The following is a 17,400-nucleotide window of genomic DNA, read 5'->3' as shown; positions in this document are numbered from 1 at the left end:
AGAGACAGGGTCTTATTCTGTGTAATAACGTGATCGTGGCTCACTGCAGCCTTGAACTCCAGGTCTCAAGGGATTCTCCTGCCTCAACCTCTTAAGTAGCTAGGACTACAAATGTGTGCCACCAGGCCCAGCTAATTTGTTTTTGTTTTTGTTTTTGTTTTTGTTTTTGGTAGGGACAGGGTCTCACTATGTTGCCCAGGATGGTCTCGAACTCTTGAGCCCAAGTGATCCTCCCACCTTGGCCTCCCAAAGTGCTGGGATTACAGGCATGAGCCACCACTCTCAGCCCTAGATGCTTTTTCTTTTTTCTTTTCCTTTTTTTTTTTTTTTGAGAGAGTCTTGCTGTCACCCAGGCCCGAGTGCAGTGATACGATCTCAGCTCACTGCAACCTCTGCCTTCCAGATTCAAGTGATTCTGCCACCTCAGCCTCCCAAGTAGCTGGGATTACAGGCACCTGCCATCATGCATGGCTACTTTTTGTACTTTGAGTAGAGACAGGGTTTCACCATATTGGCCAGGCTGGTCTTGAACCCCTGACCTTGTGATCAGCCCACCTTGGTCTCCCAAAGTGATGGGATTACAGGTGTGAGCCGCTGCGCATAGCCTAGATGCTCTTTTGCTTTTCTTGTCTTTCTTTATTTTTATTTTTATTTTTATTTTGAGACAGAGTCTTGCTCTGTCGCCCAGGCTGGAGTGCAGTGGCGCAGTCTTGGCACACTGCAATCTCCACCTCCCGGATTCAAGCGATTCTCCTGCCCCAGCCTCCCAAGCAGCTGGGACTACAGGTGCATGCCACCATGCCCAGCTAATTTTTGTATTTTTAGTAGAGACGGGCTTTCATCATATTGGCCAGGTTGGTCTTGAACTCCTGACCTCGTGATCCACCCACCTTGGCCTCCCAAAGTGCTGGGATTACAGGCGTGAGCCACCGTGCCCAGCCTAGATGCTCTTTTTCTAAAGCATCATAACTGTCTGTCCATACCTCCTTCCCAGCACTTATTTCACTCTGTTGTATTTGTTGTCTTTACTCCCTCACATGATTTTGAGCTTTTTGAGGTGTTTATATTCCTGATTTTACTTCAGTTACCATCATATAGATATTTGCTTTCATAGATTTGTTACTAGATATTTTATGACATCTACACATAACTTTAATTTGTTTTCTTTTAGGTTGCATAGCAGTAGAAAAATCCCTGAATAGCCGAAACTTTAGCAAGCTCTTGCACTCTTGCCCATACCAATGTGATCGTCACAAAGTCATTGTGGAAGCTGAAGACAGATATAAAAGTGAACTAAGGAAATTACTTATCTGTAACAAAAGTAATTAATTCAGCAGCTTTAAAACTGTAATTATGGCTATACCTTCTGAACTATTATCTAAAGCATTAAATATATCAAAAACTAGAGGGTAAAATAGTCTTAAAAAGAAAATCTGTCTCTAAGCAACCAGTAATTCAAGATGTACCCAGGGAGTAGTCTTAGACTGTTAGTTTAAAAATTCTTCCTAATCTATCTAAGTATTCCCACTAGACGGGGGAATAAAGGAAATATACTAATGGAATTGATACGCTATTACTCAGATTGATATGCTAAGTGTCCTAAATGTTTTCCATATTTTTCAGAAATTCTGCTGACCCCACGTAGAAGACAACGACTCAGTAATGAATCTACTACCCCTGGAAGAATAAGTGAATATATTTAATTTAATTTTTTTTTTTTTCTCGAGACAGGGTCTGGCTCTGTCACCCAGGCTGGAGTGCAGCGGAGCAATCTCTGCTCACTGCAGCCTCCGCCTCCCAGGTTCAAGTGACTCTCCTGCCTCAGCCTCCTGAGTAGCTGGGATTACAGACACGTGCCACCATGCCCTGCTAGTTTGTGTATTTTTAGTAGAGATGGGGTTTCACCATGTTGGCCAGGCTGGTCTCAGACTCCTGACCTCAAGTGATCCGCCCGCCTTGGCCTCCCAACGTGCTGGGATTACAGGCATGAGCCATTGCACCTGGCTGAATATATTTTATTTTATTTATTTATTTATTTTTTTTTTTTGAGACGGAGTCTTGCTCTGTCGCCCAGGCTGGAGTGCAGTGGCGCGATCTCGGCTCACTGCAAGCTCCGCCTCCCGGGTTCACGCCATTCTCCTGCCTCAGCCTCCCGAGTAGCTGGGACTACAGGCGCCCACAACCGCGCCTGGCTAATTTTTTGTATTTTTAGTAGAGACGGGGTTTCACCGTGGTCTCCATCTCCTGACCTTGTGATCCGCCCGCCTCGGCCTCCCAAAGTGCTGGGATTACAGGCGTGAGCCAAATGAACTTACATTTCATATATTCTTGAGAAAGAAGAGAACAGCTGAGTAGTTGTTCTCAGTCTCATTATTAACGGATCTTAAATGATAAACCTTGCCTCTGATGAGGGTCAGACCTAATAAAAGAGACTTTCCTCTTCCCTTCATGTTGCTTGCTCACTCATTGCCTGCTAGCAGGGGAAGGAGCAGGAGGATACTAACATTTATTAAGCACCTGCTAGGTGTTAGATGGTGTATAGATATTATTTCCTTTAGTTCCTATAGTAATATTGTAAGTTAGATACTTATTTGCTCCTATTGTAAGGCATAATTATTAATAGTTGGTAAGTAGCAGAACTTAGATTCAAAAAGCCATTCTCCAGAAGCCCTTGTTCTCTCCTCACGTTTTTATTTTAAGAACAAAATTATTATGCACAAGCGCTTCAGAGAGACTTTGCAGGTTTTTTTTTTCATAACTATAGTGCTTGAAACAATAAAAATTGAAGAGACAAATAGTATAAACCTTAAAACTCTGCTTAAAAAATAAAAATGTCTCTTAAACAATTAGTTTATTTATGGGAATTTTAATTTAACTATATGGTTAACATTTCGCATTGATCACCATTTCCGATTTATCAGAAGCTTAAATAACATTATCATTTTCTTTTATTCATATGGAGTTAATACCTGCAGACTAAAATAGGTTGGATATATTAATTAGTAACATCTATAGAGCCACTCTGTTATTTAGACATTTGAACGTGATACATTCAGGAAGCATTTTGCCACGTATATTTATTTGGCTATTTTCACTGCCAAAACTTTCAAGGAAATTTCAAATTTGCTTTTTTTATCTGAATCTTTTTCTGGATTAAAAGTTCTGCATGCAAATTATAATTAAGTATAGTACAGAAAGATGAGCCCACTTTCTGAAGTAATGTTTTCTGTAGTAATTATTAGAAAATGGGTATTTTTTCATAGAAACATCATGCACTTGGAGACCTTGTTCTTGACAAGGGCTTGGCATCAAATTAATAATAGGTGCTTTTCAACAACATGTCTTCAAAGCAAGTATGTAACAACAAAAAATATGCTATAATCTATTTGCATAGTAAAATAATTTGCAGAACTTCATGAAATGTGCATAATAATGGTTATACAATGATTATATACAGGGGTCCTATATACTATTAAGTGACATTGAGCTCAGAAAAAAACATACTTTTTTTTTTTTTGTAGGTAAAACTTGCTTTAGCTAAAACCAAATAATCTGGCCTACTTTTTAGTATTTAGAAAGGAATCTTGAGAAAGTAGTGATTCTTACATCTCTTTCACAAGTAGGCCAGGAATATTTGGTGTGTTACCATTTTTTTCCCCTCTTAATAAACTTACCTTTTTTTAGGACACTCACCACTATTCATTTAATTATACTTTATACTCAAATTTGAGCCCATTCTTCTGAGAAGGGACCACTGTACTAAGCATTTACAGATTTCTCCAAGCCTCTATTTTAGGATGGATTGGTGTTTTGAGAGGGCTTGAAAAATAAAGAGTCCTTAGAATTAAGTCCTCTTGCCCATTTTCCCTTACTCTTCCCTAATACCTAATATTAAGACTAAATAAGTCACAGAGTGGGGAGCTTGGGGTGTAGAGAGCTGCTTCCTTCTTCCAGGCTGCTCAGTACTCTGCTGTAGGAATCTTTGAGGATTTGGGCACAGACGGTAAGTATAAAAGTCAGGGAGATGGCAGCCACAATAGAAAAGTGGGGCTTTACATGATCAACTCCAGGGCTCAATATCCTGAAAGTTATAGTAACCAGTCTAGTCCTGATTATTATGAGTTCAAATAATTTAACAAGGGAAGTTGAAACCTATTTCTTGGATAGCCACAGTTTTCCAGTACACCCAAAATGAAGGAGTAATTTCATTGATAAGTTTTGAGATAGTTTTACCAATAATTTTGTTCTCTCAACAAGTATTTATTGACTACTACTATGTGTCAGATACTATTCTAAGCACTGGGGATACAATGGTGAATAAAATAGATTAAAATTGCTGCCCTCATGGAGCTTACATTCTAAATAATACTATTAAGCAATAATCAGACATTGTTTACACTGATAACCTTCTGCTGGGAAGATTTTTCTCATCCGTTTTAAAAGGTCTGCTATGGCTCTTAGAATAGGTAAACAAATGGCTGTCTTGGCCTGCAAGGACAAGATTTTCTAAGGGTGACTCAGGACAGCTGCACCCAGTACTACGAAAGTAAATAACAGCCTCAAGTGGAAATACAAAAAACTCCTCACCAGCATCTACCCACAATGATAACATGGGATAATAATGAATGAAAAAGCTTAAAGAAAACTATTTCCTAGTAATCATCACCAGAAAATATTTGTTTACAGATATCAACTGTATATTCTTTCTTTATAGAAAGTATCCCTTAAAAACCAGATAGCTAAAAACTTCCTTCCCCATTGTGCAGCCTATATTTTGAGTTTTGATCTAGCAGACCACGTGTTTTTAAAAGCAAATTTCAAAAGACCCTTATTAAAAATATTATCAAACTTAATATTTAAAGTAACAAGTGTTGATATTCTTTTTTATTCTATCAAGTTATGGAGCCCTTTGGGAAGACTGTAAGATATGCAAGCTGTTTTTTTTATTTATTTATTTATTTTTAAATTTTGAGATAGTCTTGCTCTGTCACCCAGGCTGGAATGCAGTGGCATGATCTCAGCTCACTGCAACCTCTGCCTCCCAGGTTTAAGCAATTCTTGTGCCTCAGCCTCCTGAGAAGCTGGGGCTACAGTCATGTGCCACCATGCCTGGCTACTTTTTGTACTTTTGGTAGAGACAGGGTTTTGCCATGTTGACCAGGCTGGTCTTGAACTTCTGACCTCAAGTAATCCACCTGCGTAAGCCTCCCAAAGTGCTAGGATTACAGGCGTGAGCCACCATGCCTGGCCAGGAAGATATTGGTTAACTGTCCTCACAGGAATGTTGAATTAACAATCAAATGTTTATAAACTCTTGTTTCTTGATTGAAAGATATTATATTACTACTATCAATTAAGTTATAATTACTGAAGAAGTCACAGTGATAGCAACTAGCTTAATATTAGGCACTCAGGTTTTTAAAATTGAAGTGGGTTACCACATGATGAGAAGCCCTGGCATTTCTCTATATCCTTAGGTATAAGGTAAGCATATCCAAATAAGCACTTATTTGCATCTCAGGACCTTTGTTCAGCAAATACTAATATATTCTACAATCCTAATTACAGAAAAAAGAAGAGTTCGCAAAAACTTTACTGAAGAAGAAGTAAATTACCTTTTCAATGGAGTTAAGAAAATGGGAAATCACTGGAATTCAATTTTGTGGTCTTTCCCCTTTCAGCAAGGACGGAAGGCTGTGGACCTTGCTCACAAATACCGCAAACTGACCAAAAGCCCCATGTGTGCAGCTTCTTCTTTGGAAGAAGACTGTCAGTTTAGTTTGGATTTTTAAAATACAGTGCCTTGAAAGATACAACATTTAAAGTATTTTTCTAAACTCTCATGAGAAGGAATGTGGAAATGAGGACACAGTTTTTATTAAACAGTTTTTGTGATGCTGAAACTCATCAAGTTATTACAATGATTTATAAAGCAAATATATCTCCAGTGTACAGATTAGTAAGATAAAATTCCTTTGTAAGATCAAACATTTGTTTAGGAATATGCTTTTATTTTTCCTTAAGCTTAAATGACATAGAGAAAAGAATTATCAGCCTTTAAACGTTATTTGACATTATATTGCAATAAATACTATGTGAGACATTTGGATTTTATACGGTACAAAAGTCCCTCCCTAGAATTCAGAAAGAATAGTTCCCCAAGCTGTTTAACTAAGGTTCCCACACACTAAATCAATATTTGACATTTTGTTAATTAAAACGTTTCCTTGGCTGTGGTGGTGGCTCATATTTGTAATCTCCCACTTTGGGAGGCCAGTGTGGGAGGATCACTTGAGGCAAGGAGTTTAAGACCAGCCTGGGCAACATAGTGAGACCCCCATCTTTACAAAAAATTTAAAAATTAGCTGGATGTGGTGGCATGCCCCTGTGGTCCTAGCTACTTGAGAGGCTGAGGTGGGAGGATCGCTTGAGCCCAGGAGTTCGAGGTTGTAGTTAGCTATGAGTGTTCCACTGTACTCTAGCCTGGACTAGAGAACTAGACCCTGTCTCTTAAAAAAGTTACCACTTCTATTGTTTACTGTAGTATCGTAGAGGGAAAAAAAATTTCTTCTTCTAAAGACTAATTATGCAGTGCTTTGAATACTTCCACATTGTATAGTCAGGTTCACTTCTTTGTAGTGTATGTTTATTTGCTTTAGCTTTTCAGAAGTGTCTACACTTTCCCCTCTTCTCCCTCTATGTCTTTATCCTTCATATTGATGAGCCCTAGTTACTTCTTATTGATGAGCCCTAGTTACTTCATATTGATGAGCCCTAGTTACTTTATCCTTCATATTGATGAGCCCTAGTTACCTAATTGTCAAGCAGAACGATGTCTTGTCCCCTTAGGAGTTTAGTCACTGACACTGGATAATTGTCTTTGCAAAATGTGTCCAGAAATGTCACCCTAAGAAATCCAGCCTGACTTGCATGGGGGGCTAGCTTCTTTATTAGCATCAGTGAGGTTTTATGGGTTCTACCCTAAGATGCTTCTTGTCATTCTACATGACCAACTCTTAGATTATAGTTAATGACGTTTAGATTATAATTTTTATTTTAAATAATTTCCTATCCTATTCCTATGCATTTTTAAATTTAATTTTACTTTATTTGGCAGAGTCTTACTCTCTTGCCCAGGCTAGAGCGCAGTGGTGCAATCTCAGCTCACTGCAGCCTCTGTCTCCTAGGTTCAAGCAATTATCGTGCTTCAGCCTCCCAAGTAGCTGGGATTAAAGGCGCATGGCACCATTCCTGGCTAATTTTTTTTTTTTTTTTTTTTGTATTTTTAGTAGAGATGGGGTTTTGCCATGTTGGCCAGGCTGGTCTGGAACTCCTGACCTCAAGTGATTCGCCAGCCTCGGCCTCCCAAAGTGCCAGGATTACAGGTGTGAGCCACCGCACCTGGCCTTCATATGCTTTTTTGTTAAACCTTTCCACAGGACTTCAATGTTCCTACTAAATTTCATCTTGTTAGATTTAGTCTCTGCTCAGTTTGTCAAGCAGTAGATAAGGCAACCCTTCCTGCTTCAGGTCATCCACAACTTCCATTACTGCCGCTGTATTCTTATCCAAGTCACTGATGGCACTCTGAATTGGCTGGCCAGGGCAGGAGGTTTGGGCAGGCCCCTAGCAGCCTCTTCTGCTGGTCCCTCCTCTTCATCAGCCACCTCTGGGCTAGTCTTTAATAAGCCTCAATGCTATCATCCAGCATTGATTTCACTTTCGCATCTAAGATGTGAATTGTCAAATGCCCTGTTGAAATCTGCATTTGCTATATCTGCAGCATCCGCCTACCTGGTACTCCTGCAAAAAAGAAAGATACTGTGTAAATCTGGTACTCTCTTTTCCTTTAGTGTCTAATCACAAAATTTCACTTAGTGCTGATTAAGCTCACTGGACTGTAATTTTCAACTCCATCTTCTGTCCTGTGAAAATTCAGCACTCCTTCCCCTTTTAGGACTTCTGGCACTTTGCCTGATTTTCCCAGATTTCCAAGGGAGGAACTCAGTGGGTTTTCACTTTCATTGTCTTGTTTAAACCTTACATCCAGTTTGGCAGATGATATGCCCATTTGTTTTATCCTGTAATTCATGCTGCCAGATTTTTGGCGTCAGGATCACAATCCTACTCATATGAAACCCACTCAGGTGGTGCTTTTCTGCCATATTCCACTTCCTTGTGATATTTAGAAATGTCTTCTTAGCCTGTTTCCATAGAGAATGGCAAGAGCCCTCAAGTAGAGGCCACACCTAAAATTAAGCTTGATAATGGAATGTATGTTTTTCCTTCGGTTACTCTCCGCTCTTTCCCTTTTCCATCCCCTTTCCTTTTGTTTTCCTTCCCACTCTGCACCTGCCACCTGGCCCCCAAGGAAATTAAGGGCTCCTCTTCTAGTGTGAAATGCTGGCTCCCTGAAAACATCATTTTAAAAAGCATGTTAATAAAGCAAAGCCAAGTGTATTATGCACTGCGGTCAAGAGCACTAACTCACAGTCTAGTCTTCCGAGGAGGAAGGGGAAAAGCAGGATATTTATGAGGATTCTGGCGTCTTGCTTAAGGCTGGTCTTTCAATGCAGGGCTTGAGTAGGGTTAGGCCAAGTTGATAATATAATAGTCCAGGGTTGGGGAATAAATTAGAAGTGTCGAATGTTATTTTCTAGTCTTGGGTTCTTAGGTGGGTTTCTTAAATTTTCTGAGCTTCAGGTTCCTCATCTGTGAAAGGGTTAGATAAGATTCAGTGAGATAATGTGTGACTGGCACATAGTGAGCTCCAGATAAATTGCGCTTTTGTGTGCATCAGTCTCATTCCCAAAGCCTAGGCTTTACGGTCATGCGGCTGCCCGACCCCCGAGGGCACAGCGGAATCCGCGAGCTTGGCGGGGCGCTGCGCTGCGCCACTCAACCGGCAGAGGCCGTCAGAGCGCCCTCGGTCCAGACGGTGCCCGCCTCTGCCACCGCCTCCCCGCGCATGGCTGCCCCGGCGGCTGCCTGACCGTCGCCCGCCACCTCGGCGGCCTCGCAACCTGTGGGAGCCCGTGGCCATCGCAGACCTAGAGGGCACACTGGGTGGCGCAGTCGCCGCGGCAAGCTCGGCGGGCGGCGCGTCGCGGGGGACGGCGAGCGGGGGGCGGCCCGGCCGGGGTCCTCGCGGGTCCTCGGCGGGCCCGGGGGAGGGCCCTCTTTGTGGCTGCAGTTGGCAAGATGGCGCCGGTGGGGGTGGAGAAGAAGCTGCTGCTGGGTCCCAACGGGCCCGCGGTGGCGGCCGCCGGCGACCTGACCAGTGAGGAGGAGGAAGGCCAGAGCCTATGGTGAGGTCGCGGGCGGTCGGGCCGGGCCGGGGAGGCCGCGGCCGCTGGGCCGGACCGTCGGACACACTGAGGGGCCGTCGCGAGCCGGGCCATCCCAGTCCGGCCCGGGGCTGACCACTCTCACCATTGTCGCCGCAGGTCCTCCATTCTGAGCGAAGTGTCCACCCGTGCCAGGTCGAAGCTGCCGTCCGGCAAGAACATCCTGGTCTTCGGTGAGCACCGGCAGCGGGGCGTTGCCCCAGGGCGCTGGGGTGGGCGAGGCGGGCGCCCCTCCCACAGGTCCCCGCCTTCCCCTTGCCCGCCGCCTGCCCGCAGCCTGGCGGGAAAGGGACCGTCGGCCCTGGCCGGGCAGCTGGAGTGTGGCCAAACCTCCCGCGCCCGAGGGTGGGATGCTGCCGTCTTTGGAGAGCCTAGTGGTGCTCTGGGGTTGTCGGCACATTGTTTCAGTCTTTTGGCGTTCTATGCCTCCATAGCCTCGAAGATTACCAAATTGAGATCGTGGAGAGGGGAGCTAGTAAATGAGGTTAGGTGGAAAAGGTGGGAGAACTAGGTGACCTGGGCTTGGAGCTGTGGGGAAATGGCCACGGGAGCCTTCTTTGAGCCTCATCAGTAGTGCATAGTCTGAGGTTTTAGGGACTTTGCAGAGGACAGAGAGTCAGCACTGGGGACGTTTCCTGCATTACTCCAGCCCTCACTGCTAGGTTACCTGAGTCAGGTCTCTCAATCCCTCTGGCCTCACTCTCCTCAAGTGAGGGAGTTGGGGTACATTCACACAGCAAGTTGCTTGGGACCTGTGGGCTGGGCACTGGCTCAGCATAGACGTCTCTTAAACACTATACAAGAATCTCAGTTCGGTGGAAGACAGATCCATGCCGATTATTGTGGAAGCATCACACAGCTTGGAGCTGTTGAAGGAGGATGATTTGGGAGTTGAGTATTTTGCAGAAAAGTGTCAGTATGCAGGGACACAGATGACAAGAGAGTGTGGGGTTTGGAAACTGCTCGAAGTGCCTTGTGGTTGATGGCTGCTAAGGTAAGTTGGGGGCAGATCGTGGGAAGGCTGAAGAGTTAGTGCTGTTTCCTGAAGTTCTCTGATTCTCAAAGGCCTGTTATCTCACCTCCATCCCCCAATTCTCATGGGAATCACTGCCTTGGTAGTTTTCCTACTGCTACTGACGAGAATGTGTGACCTTCCTCAGGAAATGACTGTGGTCGGTAATACTGGACCCTTAGAGATCTTCAAGAAGTGGGGGATCAAGATCACCAGATCTGAGTTTTAGAAAGAACACTGCCTGCAGAGGGACAGTAGCTCAAAATGAGCAGGTACTGAAGTCAGACTGATAGGTACTCACCATGGTCTGTATGCGGAGGGCCTGAATAAGGTAGAGGCATTGGAGACCGAGAGGAGGTCTTTGATCTGTGTACTGACTGCCTTTCAATTCTCATGTTCTGTAATTCCATATTATTAAATGCCAGAAGTGCCTAGTAATGTTTGGCGATGGTTCTCCTTGATGTTTAAGGATCCGGGGAGGGGGTGTTGTTTGGGTGGAGGGAGATGAAGAAGTGCTTATTAATTAACTGAGATTGTACTAAAGAGTTTTGCTAGGTCTATAATTATTTTCGTCAGTTTCTTAGTCTTCAGAATGCTTGTGAAGGAGATGTACTAAAATCAAAAGTGAATAACTTCCGTTCTTCACCATTGTGAAGTAGGGTCAGACTTTTTTTAGTTTACGGTACCTGGACTTTTAGGTTAATTGTATCATAAAAGATTTCTTGTTTTTCTTGTGGTGAAAGTTTATCTTGTGAGAAACTAACCCTGTCTTTTACTTTCACTTCTCCAAATGCATGTCTTATAAGTTATAGATAGGGCCTGTGGACCTGCCTCATTATTTCCCTTATGAAGTAAGGATAACGCAGTAGAATGTCATTTTAGATTTTAGAATTTGCTGCCTTTACCACCCTCTCCTCCCTACCCTCCCAACCACTCTTCCAGCAAAATCCTTTGTTTATGAAAGCAGGTGAGACCTCAACAGCAGACTTTGCATGAAATTCTTAGTTGTTCCATGTCATGTGAGTGTCATGCCTCCCTATCCTTGCCCAGAATAAACAGTACACCTTTGTCTTGAAAACATCCTTTGTAGGTGAAGATGGTTCTGGTAAAACAACCCTCATGACTAAACTACAAGGAGCTGAGCATGGCAAAAAAGGAAGAGGCCTAGAATATCTCTACCTCAGCGTCCATGATGAGGACCGAGATGGTGAGTGAAGCATCGATCCCATGGTAAGGGGGTGTATGCAGGACTCTTGACTGCTTCCTTGGGTGCAGTTGTTGCAACATGGCCAGGCATTCTCAGTTTTCTGTTTGGTTCTCAGAGAGTTAATCACAGAGAATAGATGAAGTATATGTCTTCTTAACCCACTTAACCCACTTTCCTTTATAGAGTATGTTAGCAAAACTGGGGAATGGGACACTTAGCTGTTGCTCTGGCTAGCCTGCCCTTAAAAAGAGATACTGAAGGTAAATTTTCACTTACCCATAAAGGTGGTAAGAAAAATTTTTTAAAGCTTTGGAGTTTTGAATGAGAGAAATGTTTAGCTGTCCTGGGGACCATTGTTACTCTGCCTGGTTCTAGTAGAGAATCTGAAGTTGGTGTGGTTTAGAGTGTAACAATTTAATGTGTATTCATAGGAGAGTTTCCTGAGTCTCTTTGTGACAGTTTAGAAATGGTAATTTCTGCTGGATTTGATGACTCCTGCCGTAATCACAGCTACTTAGGAGGCTGAGGTGGGAAGATCACTTGAGGCCAGGAGTTGGGGGCTGCAGTGAGCTATGTCCATATCAATCCACTCAAGCCTGGGTAACAGAGCGAGACCGTCTCTGTTTTTTAAAAAAGAAAGAATGAAAGAAATGCTCATTTTCTGTGTTTCTTCTGGTAGAGGAATAGATTCTCAGAGGTGGGAATGTTCTTTAATTCCTCATCTTTAAAATGTGAGTAGTTATAGTTTCTGCTTAGAATGATTAAAAGCACATGATAAACACTCTTATATGGATTACATATAATTTAAAAATTTTTTCTTATAATTGTGAGTTGGAGTAATGGTTTTGGGTTACAACTGCTCAGTAATGCCTCCTTTATAATCTTTTGGTTTTACGTTAGATCTTTTTTTTTTTTTTTTTTTTTTTTTTGAGACAGGGTTTTACTCTGTCACCCAGGCTGGAGTGCAGTGGCTCAGTCTTGGCTCATTGCAACCTCTGCCTCCCAGCCTCAGGTCATCCTTCCACTTCAGCCTCCTAAGTAGCTGGGACTATAGGTGTGTGCCACCACACCCGGCTAATTTTTGTACAGATGGGATTTCACTATGTTGTTCAGGCTAGTCTTGAACTCCTGAGCTCAAGCAGTCCGCTCGCCTCAGCCTCTCAAAATCCTGGGATTACAGGCATGAACCACTGTGCCCAGCCTATGTTAGATCTTTTCAGTGACTCGAAAATAAATAATCATTGGTACCTAGGTTGGTTGGTTGGTTTTTTTGGTAGGAAAGTTATCTGTATAACCTAAAGATAAAATGTAGTCACTAAATTACTTTCTTTAGGGCAGGCACGGTGGCTTATGTCTATAATCCTAGCACTTTGGGAGGCTGAGGCGGGTGGATCACTTGGGGTCAGGAGTTCAAGACCAGCCTGGTCAAGTTGGTGAAACCCCATCTCTACTAAAAATGCAAAACATTAGCCAGGCGTGGTGGTACATGCCTGTAGCCCCAGCTACTCTGGAGGCTGAGGCATGAAAATTGCTTGAACCCAGGAGGTGGAGGTTGCAGTGAGCCGAGATTGCACCACTGCACTCCAGCCTGGGTGATAAAGTGAGACTCCATCTCAAAAAAAAAAAAATTACTTTCTTTATATTTGCCTTTACTCATTTAAACAGTAGAGATTACAATGTATGGGCAATTATATAACAAGGGCTGATCCTACCACCTAGTCCCCCATTTCCTTATTGCTAAAATGACAAAGTTGAACCAAGGTCCTTTCCAGCACCATGATTCTACCGTCTCCAAGAGCTGTTTAGTAGAGGGCATGAGTGACTGGGCGCAGTGGCTCACGCCTGTAATCCGAGCACTTTGGGAGGCTGAGGCAGGCGGATCACCTGAGGTCCATTCAAGACCAGCCTGGCCAACATGATGAAACCCCATTTCTACTAAAAATACAAAAATTAGCCAGGCATGGTGGCGCACGCTTGTAATCCCAGCTACCCAGGAGGCTGAGGCAGGCGAATCGCTTGAACCTGGTAGGCGGAGGTTGCAGTGAGCTGAGATTGTGCCACTGCACTCCAACCTGGGCAACAGAGTGAGACTCTGTCTCAAAAAAAAAAAAAAAAGTTAAGGGCATGGGTAGAGTCTCTTGTTTAAGGACAGAGGCATTTGGGTACCCATCTAAGCCCACTGGAGTCTGTACATAGAGGGCTGCTGAGCCTGGCCAGAGAATCTCGCATGTGTTGAGTCTTTTGCTTCCTGTCTTTTTTGGACAGCGTGGTTACTGTGGAAAGAGCTGTGGCTTTGGAGCCAGACAGAACTGGTTCAGAATGCCATGCCTTGTAGCCAGTAGTTGTGTGGCTTTGGGTAACTGACTTAACCACTCTGTACTTGAGTTTCCTCATTTGTAGAATGGGCTAATGGTGCCTATACAAATGAGACAGGGTATATCAGGTGTAACAGTGCTTGAGACATGGTGATAACTCTAGTACCCTTTTGTTTCTTTTGAAAGTGTAAAACGTGATGTAGATAATCTATGAATCTCTATAGCCTCTTCTGTCTCAATATACCATAAGCATATTTCATGCCAGAGCATCGTGCTGACCACATTTATTTGCCTTTAAGTATATTTTAACTTCTATACAGATTTTTTGTTTTTTTTTTTTTTTTTTTTTTTTTTTTTTTTTTTTTTTTTTTTTTGAGGCGGAGTCTCGCTCTGTCGCCCAGGCTGGAGTGCAGTGGCCGGATCTCAGCTCACTGCAAGCTCCACCACCCGGGTTCAAGCCATTCTCCTGCCTCAGACTCCCGAGTAGCTGGGACTATAGGCGCCCGCCACCTCGCCCGCCTAGTTTTTTGTATTTTTTAGTAGAGACGGGGTTTCACCGTGTTAGCCAGGATGGTCTCGATCTCCTGACCTCGTGATCCGCCCGTCTCGGCCTCCCAAAGTGCTGGGATTACAGGCTTGAGCCACCGCGCCCGGCCTCTATACAGATTTTTTTAAGGTTACCTTAAAAACTTCTTGGTCTCTGCATTTATTGGATTTTTTTAGGCCACCCACTTGCAAGTTCCTGTTTGATGGAAGAATTGCCCTTATCTGTTGTTAATTATACATTTTCCAGCCCTAGTCTTTTTTATTGTGTGGTGTGATTGAGTTATAAATATACACTTCACAGGCAGTTACCCAGGTAGAGAAAATAGTCTCTGGCTTGTACCTAGTTTGTGGTAGAATGTGACATGTCAAAGGACCCCTGCCTCCAGGTTTGCGGGCATCTGTTTAATGCTACACATTAAACTCCAAGCACATGGGTGAGTTACGTGTAGTGGGCAGTGGGGAGAGAGGCTGAAAAAAGGAACCATGCCTGCGGTTGGGTAGGCATTAAAACCCACAGACTTTGGGTACAGAGCAGTATTTTTGAGGACATTCACAGAACCCAAACTAAAGCCACTAAAATAGAGTTTGAAAGTATAGCTAGATTTAGATACTTTATACTGTTGACACAAAGTCATGAATATAAATTTTTTATAGCATGTTTATTAATTGCTTATACAAAAGTAATTAATAGAAGATGGGTTTTTTAAAGTATATTTTTCTAAAAGAGGAAGATTGGATTTTTTTGTTTGTTTTGTTTTCTTTCTTTTTTTCTTTTTTTTGAGACAGGGTCTGGCTCTGTCATCCAGTCTGGAGTGCAGTGGTGCCATCTCGGCTCACTGCAACCTCCGCCTCCTGAACTCAAGCAATCCTCCTGCCTCAGCCTCCCGAGTAGCTGGGACTACAGGTACATACCACCAAGCCTGGCTAATTTTTGTATTTTTTGTAGAGACGGGGTTTTGCCATGTTGCCCAGGCTGGTCGCGAACTCCTGACCTCTAGTGATCCACCCTCCTTGGCCTCCCAAAGTGCTGGGATTACAGGCATGAGCCACCGCGCCTGACTGGTTTTAAAGTATTTGTTGGAATTTGTTGAAAAAGAAGCTAATAGGCCAGGTGCGGTGGCTCACGCCTGTAATCCCAGCACTTTGTGAGGCTGAGGCAGGTGGATCCCTTGAGCCCAGGAGTTCGGGACCAGCCCGGACAACATGGTGAAACCCCATTTCTACTAAAAATACAAAAATCAGCCAGTCATGGTGGCACACACCTGTAGTCCCAGCCACTCAAGGGGCTGAAGCATGAGGATCGCCTGAACCTGGGAGGTGTGGGCTGCAGTGAGCTACACCAGTTTGGGCACACCACTACACTCCAGTCTAGGCAACAAAGCGAAACTTGATCACAAAAAGAAAAAGTATTAATAGTTAATAAAAAGTATTAATAATAAGTATTAATAGTTAATTATTAATAAATATTAATAAAGTATTAATAGTTAATAAAGCATTAATAATTAATAGTTAATAATAGTTAATAGTTAATAATCAATAATTAATAGTTAATAGTTTTTGATGATAGTTCTCAAGGTACTTTTATAAAAAATAGTTCTGCTGGGCACGGTGGCTCATGCCTGTAATCCCAACAAGGCCGAGGTGGGCAGATCACAGGTCAGGAGTTCAAGACTAGCCCGGCCAACATGGTGAAACCCCGTCTCTACTAAAAATACAAAAATTAGTTGGGCATAATGGTGCACTCCTGTAATCCCAGCTACTCAGAAGCTGAGGCAGGAGAATTGAAGCCTCGGAGCTCTAGGAGATTGCAATGAGTTGAGCTTGCACCACTGCAGTCCAGCCTGAGTGACAGAGGGAGACTCCATCTCAAAAAAAAAAAAAAAATAGTTCTCAAAGATAACTGAAAATTTCTAAAAATATGTTATAAAATTGTCCGGGCGTGGTGATTCACACCTGTAATCCCAGAACTTTGTGAGGCTGAGGCAGGCGGATGACTTGAGGTCAGGAGTTCGAGACCAACCTGGCCAATGTGGTGAAACCCCATCTCTACTAAAAATACAAAAATTAGCCAGGTGTAGTGGCACGTGCCTGTAGTCCCAGCTTCTTGGGAGGCTGAGGTAGGAGAATCGCTTGAACCTGGGTGGCGGGGGAGGAGTGGCAGCGGTTGCAGTGAGCCAAGATAGTGCCACTGCAGTCCAGCCTGGGTGATAGAGTGAGACTCTGTTTCAAATAAATGAATAAATTTAGATAATTGTCTTCGGCAGTTAGATCATCCTGGTATTTGTTTGCAACCATGTTTCATTAAATCTTAGCACTTGCACATTTGTGTGAATATATTTTAATAGAAAACAAAAAATACATACAAAGTAGAGAGTGGTATCATGAGCCACAGTGTACTTGTTGTCACCTTGCTTCAACAATTACCAGTTCTAACTGGGTGCACTGGCTCAGGCGTGTAATCCCAGCACTTTAGAAGGCCAAGGCGGGAGCATTGCTTGAGCCTAGAAGTTTGAGACCAGCTTGGGCAACATCGGGAAACCCTATCTCTACAAAAAAATTAAAAAATTAGCTGGGAGTGTTGGCTTGTGCCTGTGGTCCCAGCTACTCGGAAGGCTGAAGTGGGCGGATCACTAGCCCAGGAAATTGAGGCTGCAGTTGCCACTGCACTCCAGCCTGGGTGTCTCAGACCCTGTTTCAAAATAAATAAATACATACATGCACACGTATCAATTCTTGATCAGTTTTATTTCAACTGTACTTTTACTCTTTGCTTTGTTTACTCCCCAGTAGATGATTTTGAAGCAGATTTCAGACATTAAATTTTATCTATGTACACTGCCATAAAGATGTCAGATAAGGATTTTTTAAAAACATAACTATTATTATTATAACAAAAAATTACTAATTCCCTAATATAATTAGGCATCTGGTAATTCATATCTCAATTTATGTAAGTGATGATTTTATCTTCAC

General features: G+C 43.1%; 3 protein-coding genes across 18 annotated transcripts in view; 2 read left to right on the top strand and 1 right to left on the bottom strand.

Moving 5' to 3' along the window:
- Positions 1–6,531, top strand: part of TERB1 (telomere repeat binding bouquet formation protein 1) — a 51,379-nt gene extending 44,848 nt beyond the window's left edge. For 10 of the 15 annotated variants that reach the window (XM_050774919.1, XM_050774911.1, XM_050774914.1 and 7 more), the window contains 3 exons: positions 1,172–1,321; positions 1,624–1,689; positions 5,569–6,531. In XM_050774919.1, coding sequence (XP_050630876.1) covers positions 1,172–1,321; positions 1,624–1,689; positions 5,569–5,792 — 440 coding nt within the window. In that variant the 3' untranslated portion in view covers positions 5,793–6,531. Of the gene's footprint in view, positions 1–1,171; positions 1,348–1,623; positions 2,043–5,568 lie in introns of those variants that run through there. The other 5 variants (XM_050774921.1, XM_050774918.1, XM_050774920.1 and 2 more) reach the window with 4 other exon arrangements.
- CA7 (carbonic anhydrase 7) overlaps positions 1–17,400 on the bottom strand; it is an 836,404-nt gene that overhangs the window by 96,554 nt on the left and 722,450 nt on the right. The window lies entirely within an intron of this gene.
- DYNC1LI2 (dynein cytoplasmic 1 light intermediate chain 2) overlaps positions 1–17,400 on the top strand; it is an 86,922-nt gene that overhangs the window by 44,616 nt on the left and 24,906 nt on the right. The window contains exons 2-4 of one of the 2 annotated variants that reach the window (XM_050774939.1): positions 9,190–9,308; positions 9,447–9,520; positions 11,450–11,566. In XM_050774939.1, coding sequence (XP_050630896.1) covers positions 9,202–9,308; positions 9,447–9,520; positions 11,450–11,566 — 298 coding nt within the window. In that variant the 5' untranslated portion in view covers positions 9,190–9,201. Of the gene's footprint in view, positions 1–9,183; positions 9,309–9,446; positions 9,521–11,449; positions 11,567–17,400 lie in introns of those variants that run through there. The other variant, XM_050774940.1, reaches the window with a different exon arrangement.

The sequence above is a fragment of the Macaca thibetana genome, chromosome 20, assembly GCF_024542745.1.
Source record: "Macaca thibetana thibetana isolate TM-01 chromosome 20, ASM2454274v1, whole genome shotgun sequence".
NCBI classification, from domain to species: Eukaryota; Metazoa; Chordata; class Mammalia; order Primates; family Cercopithecidae; genus Macaca; species Macaca thibetana.
The sequence above is the reverse complement of the archived record's forward strand: the minus strand, read 5'-3'. Positions and strand labels throughout refer to the sequence as shown.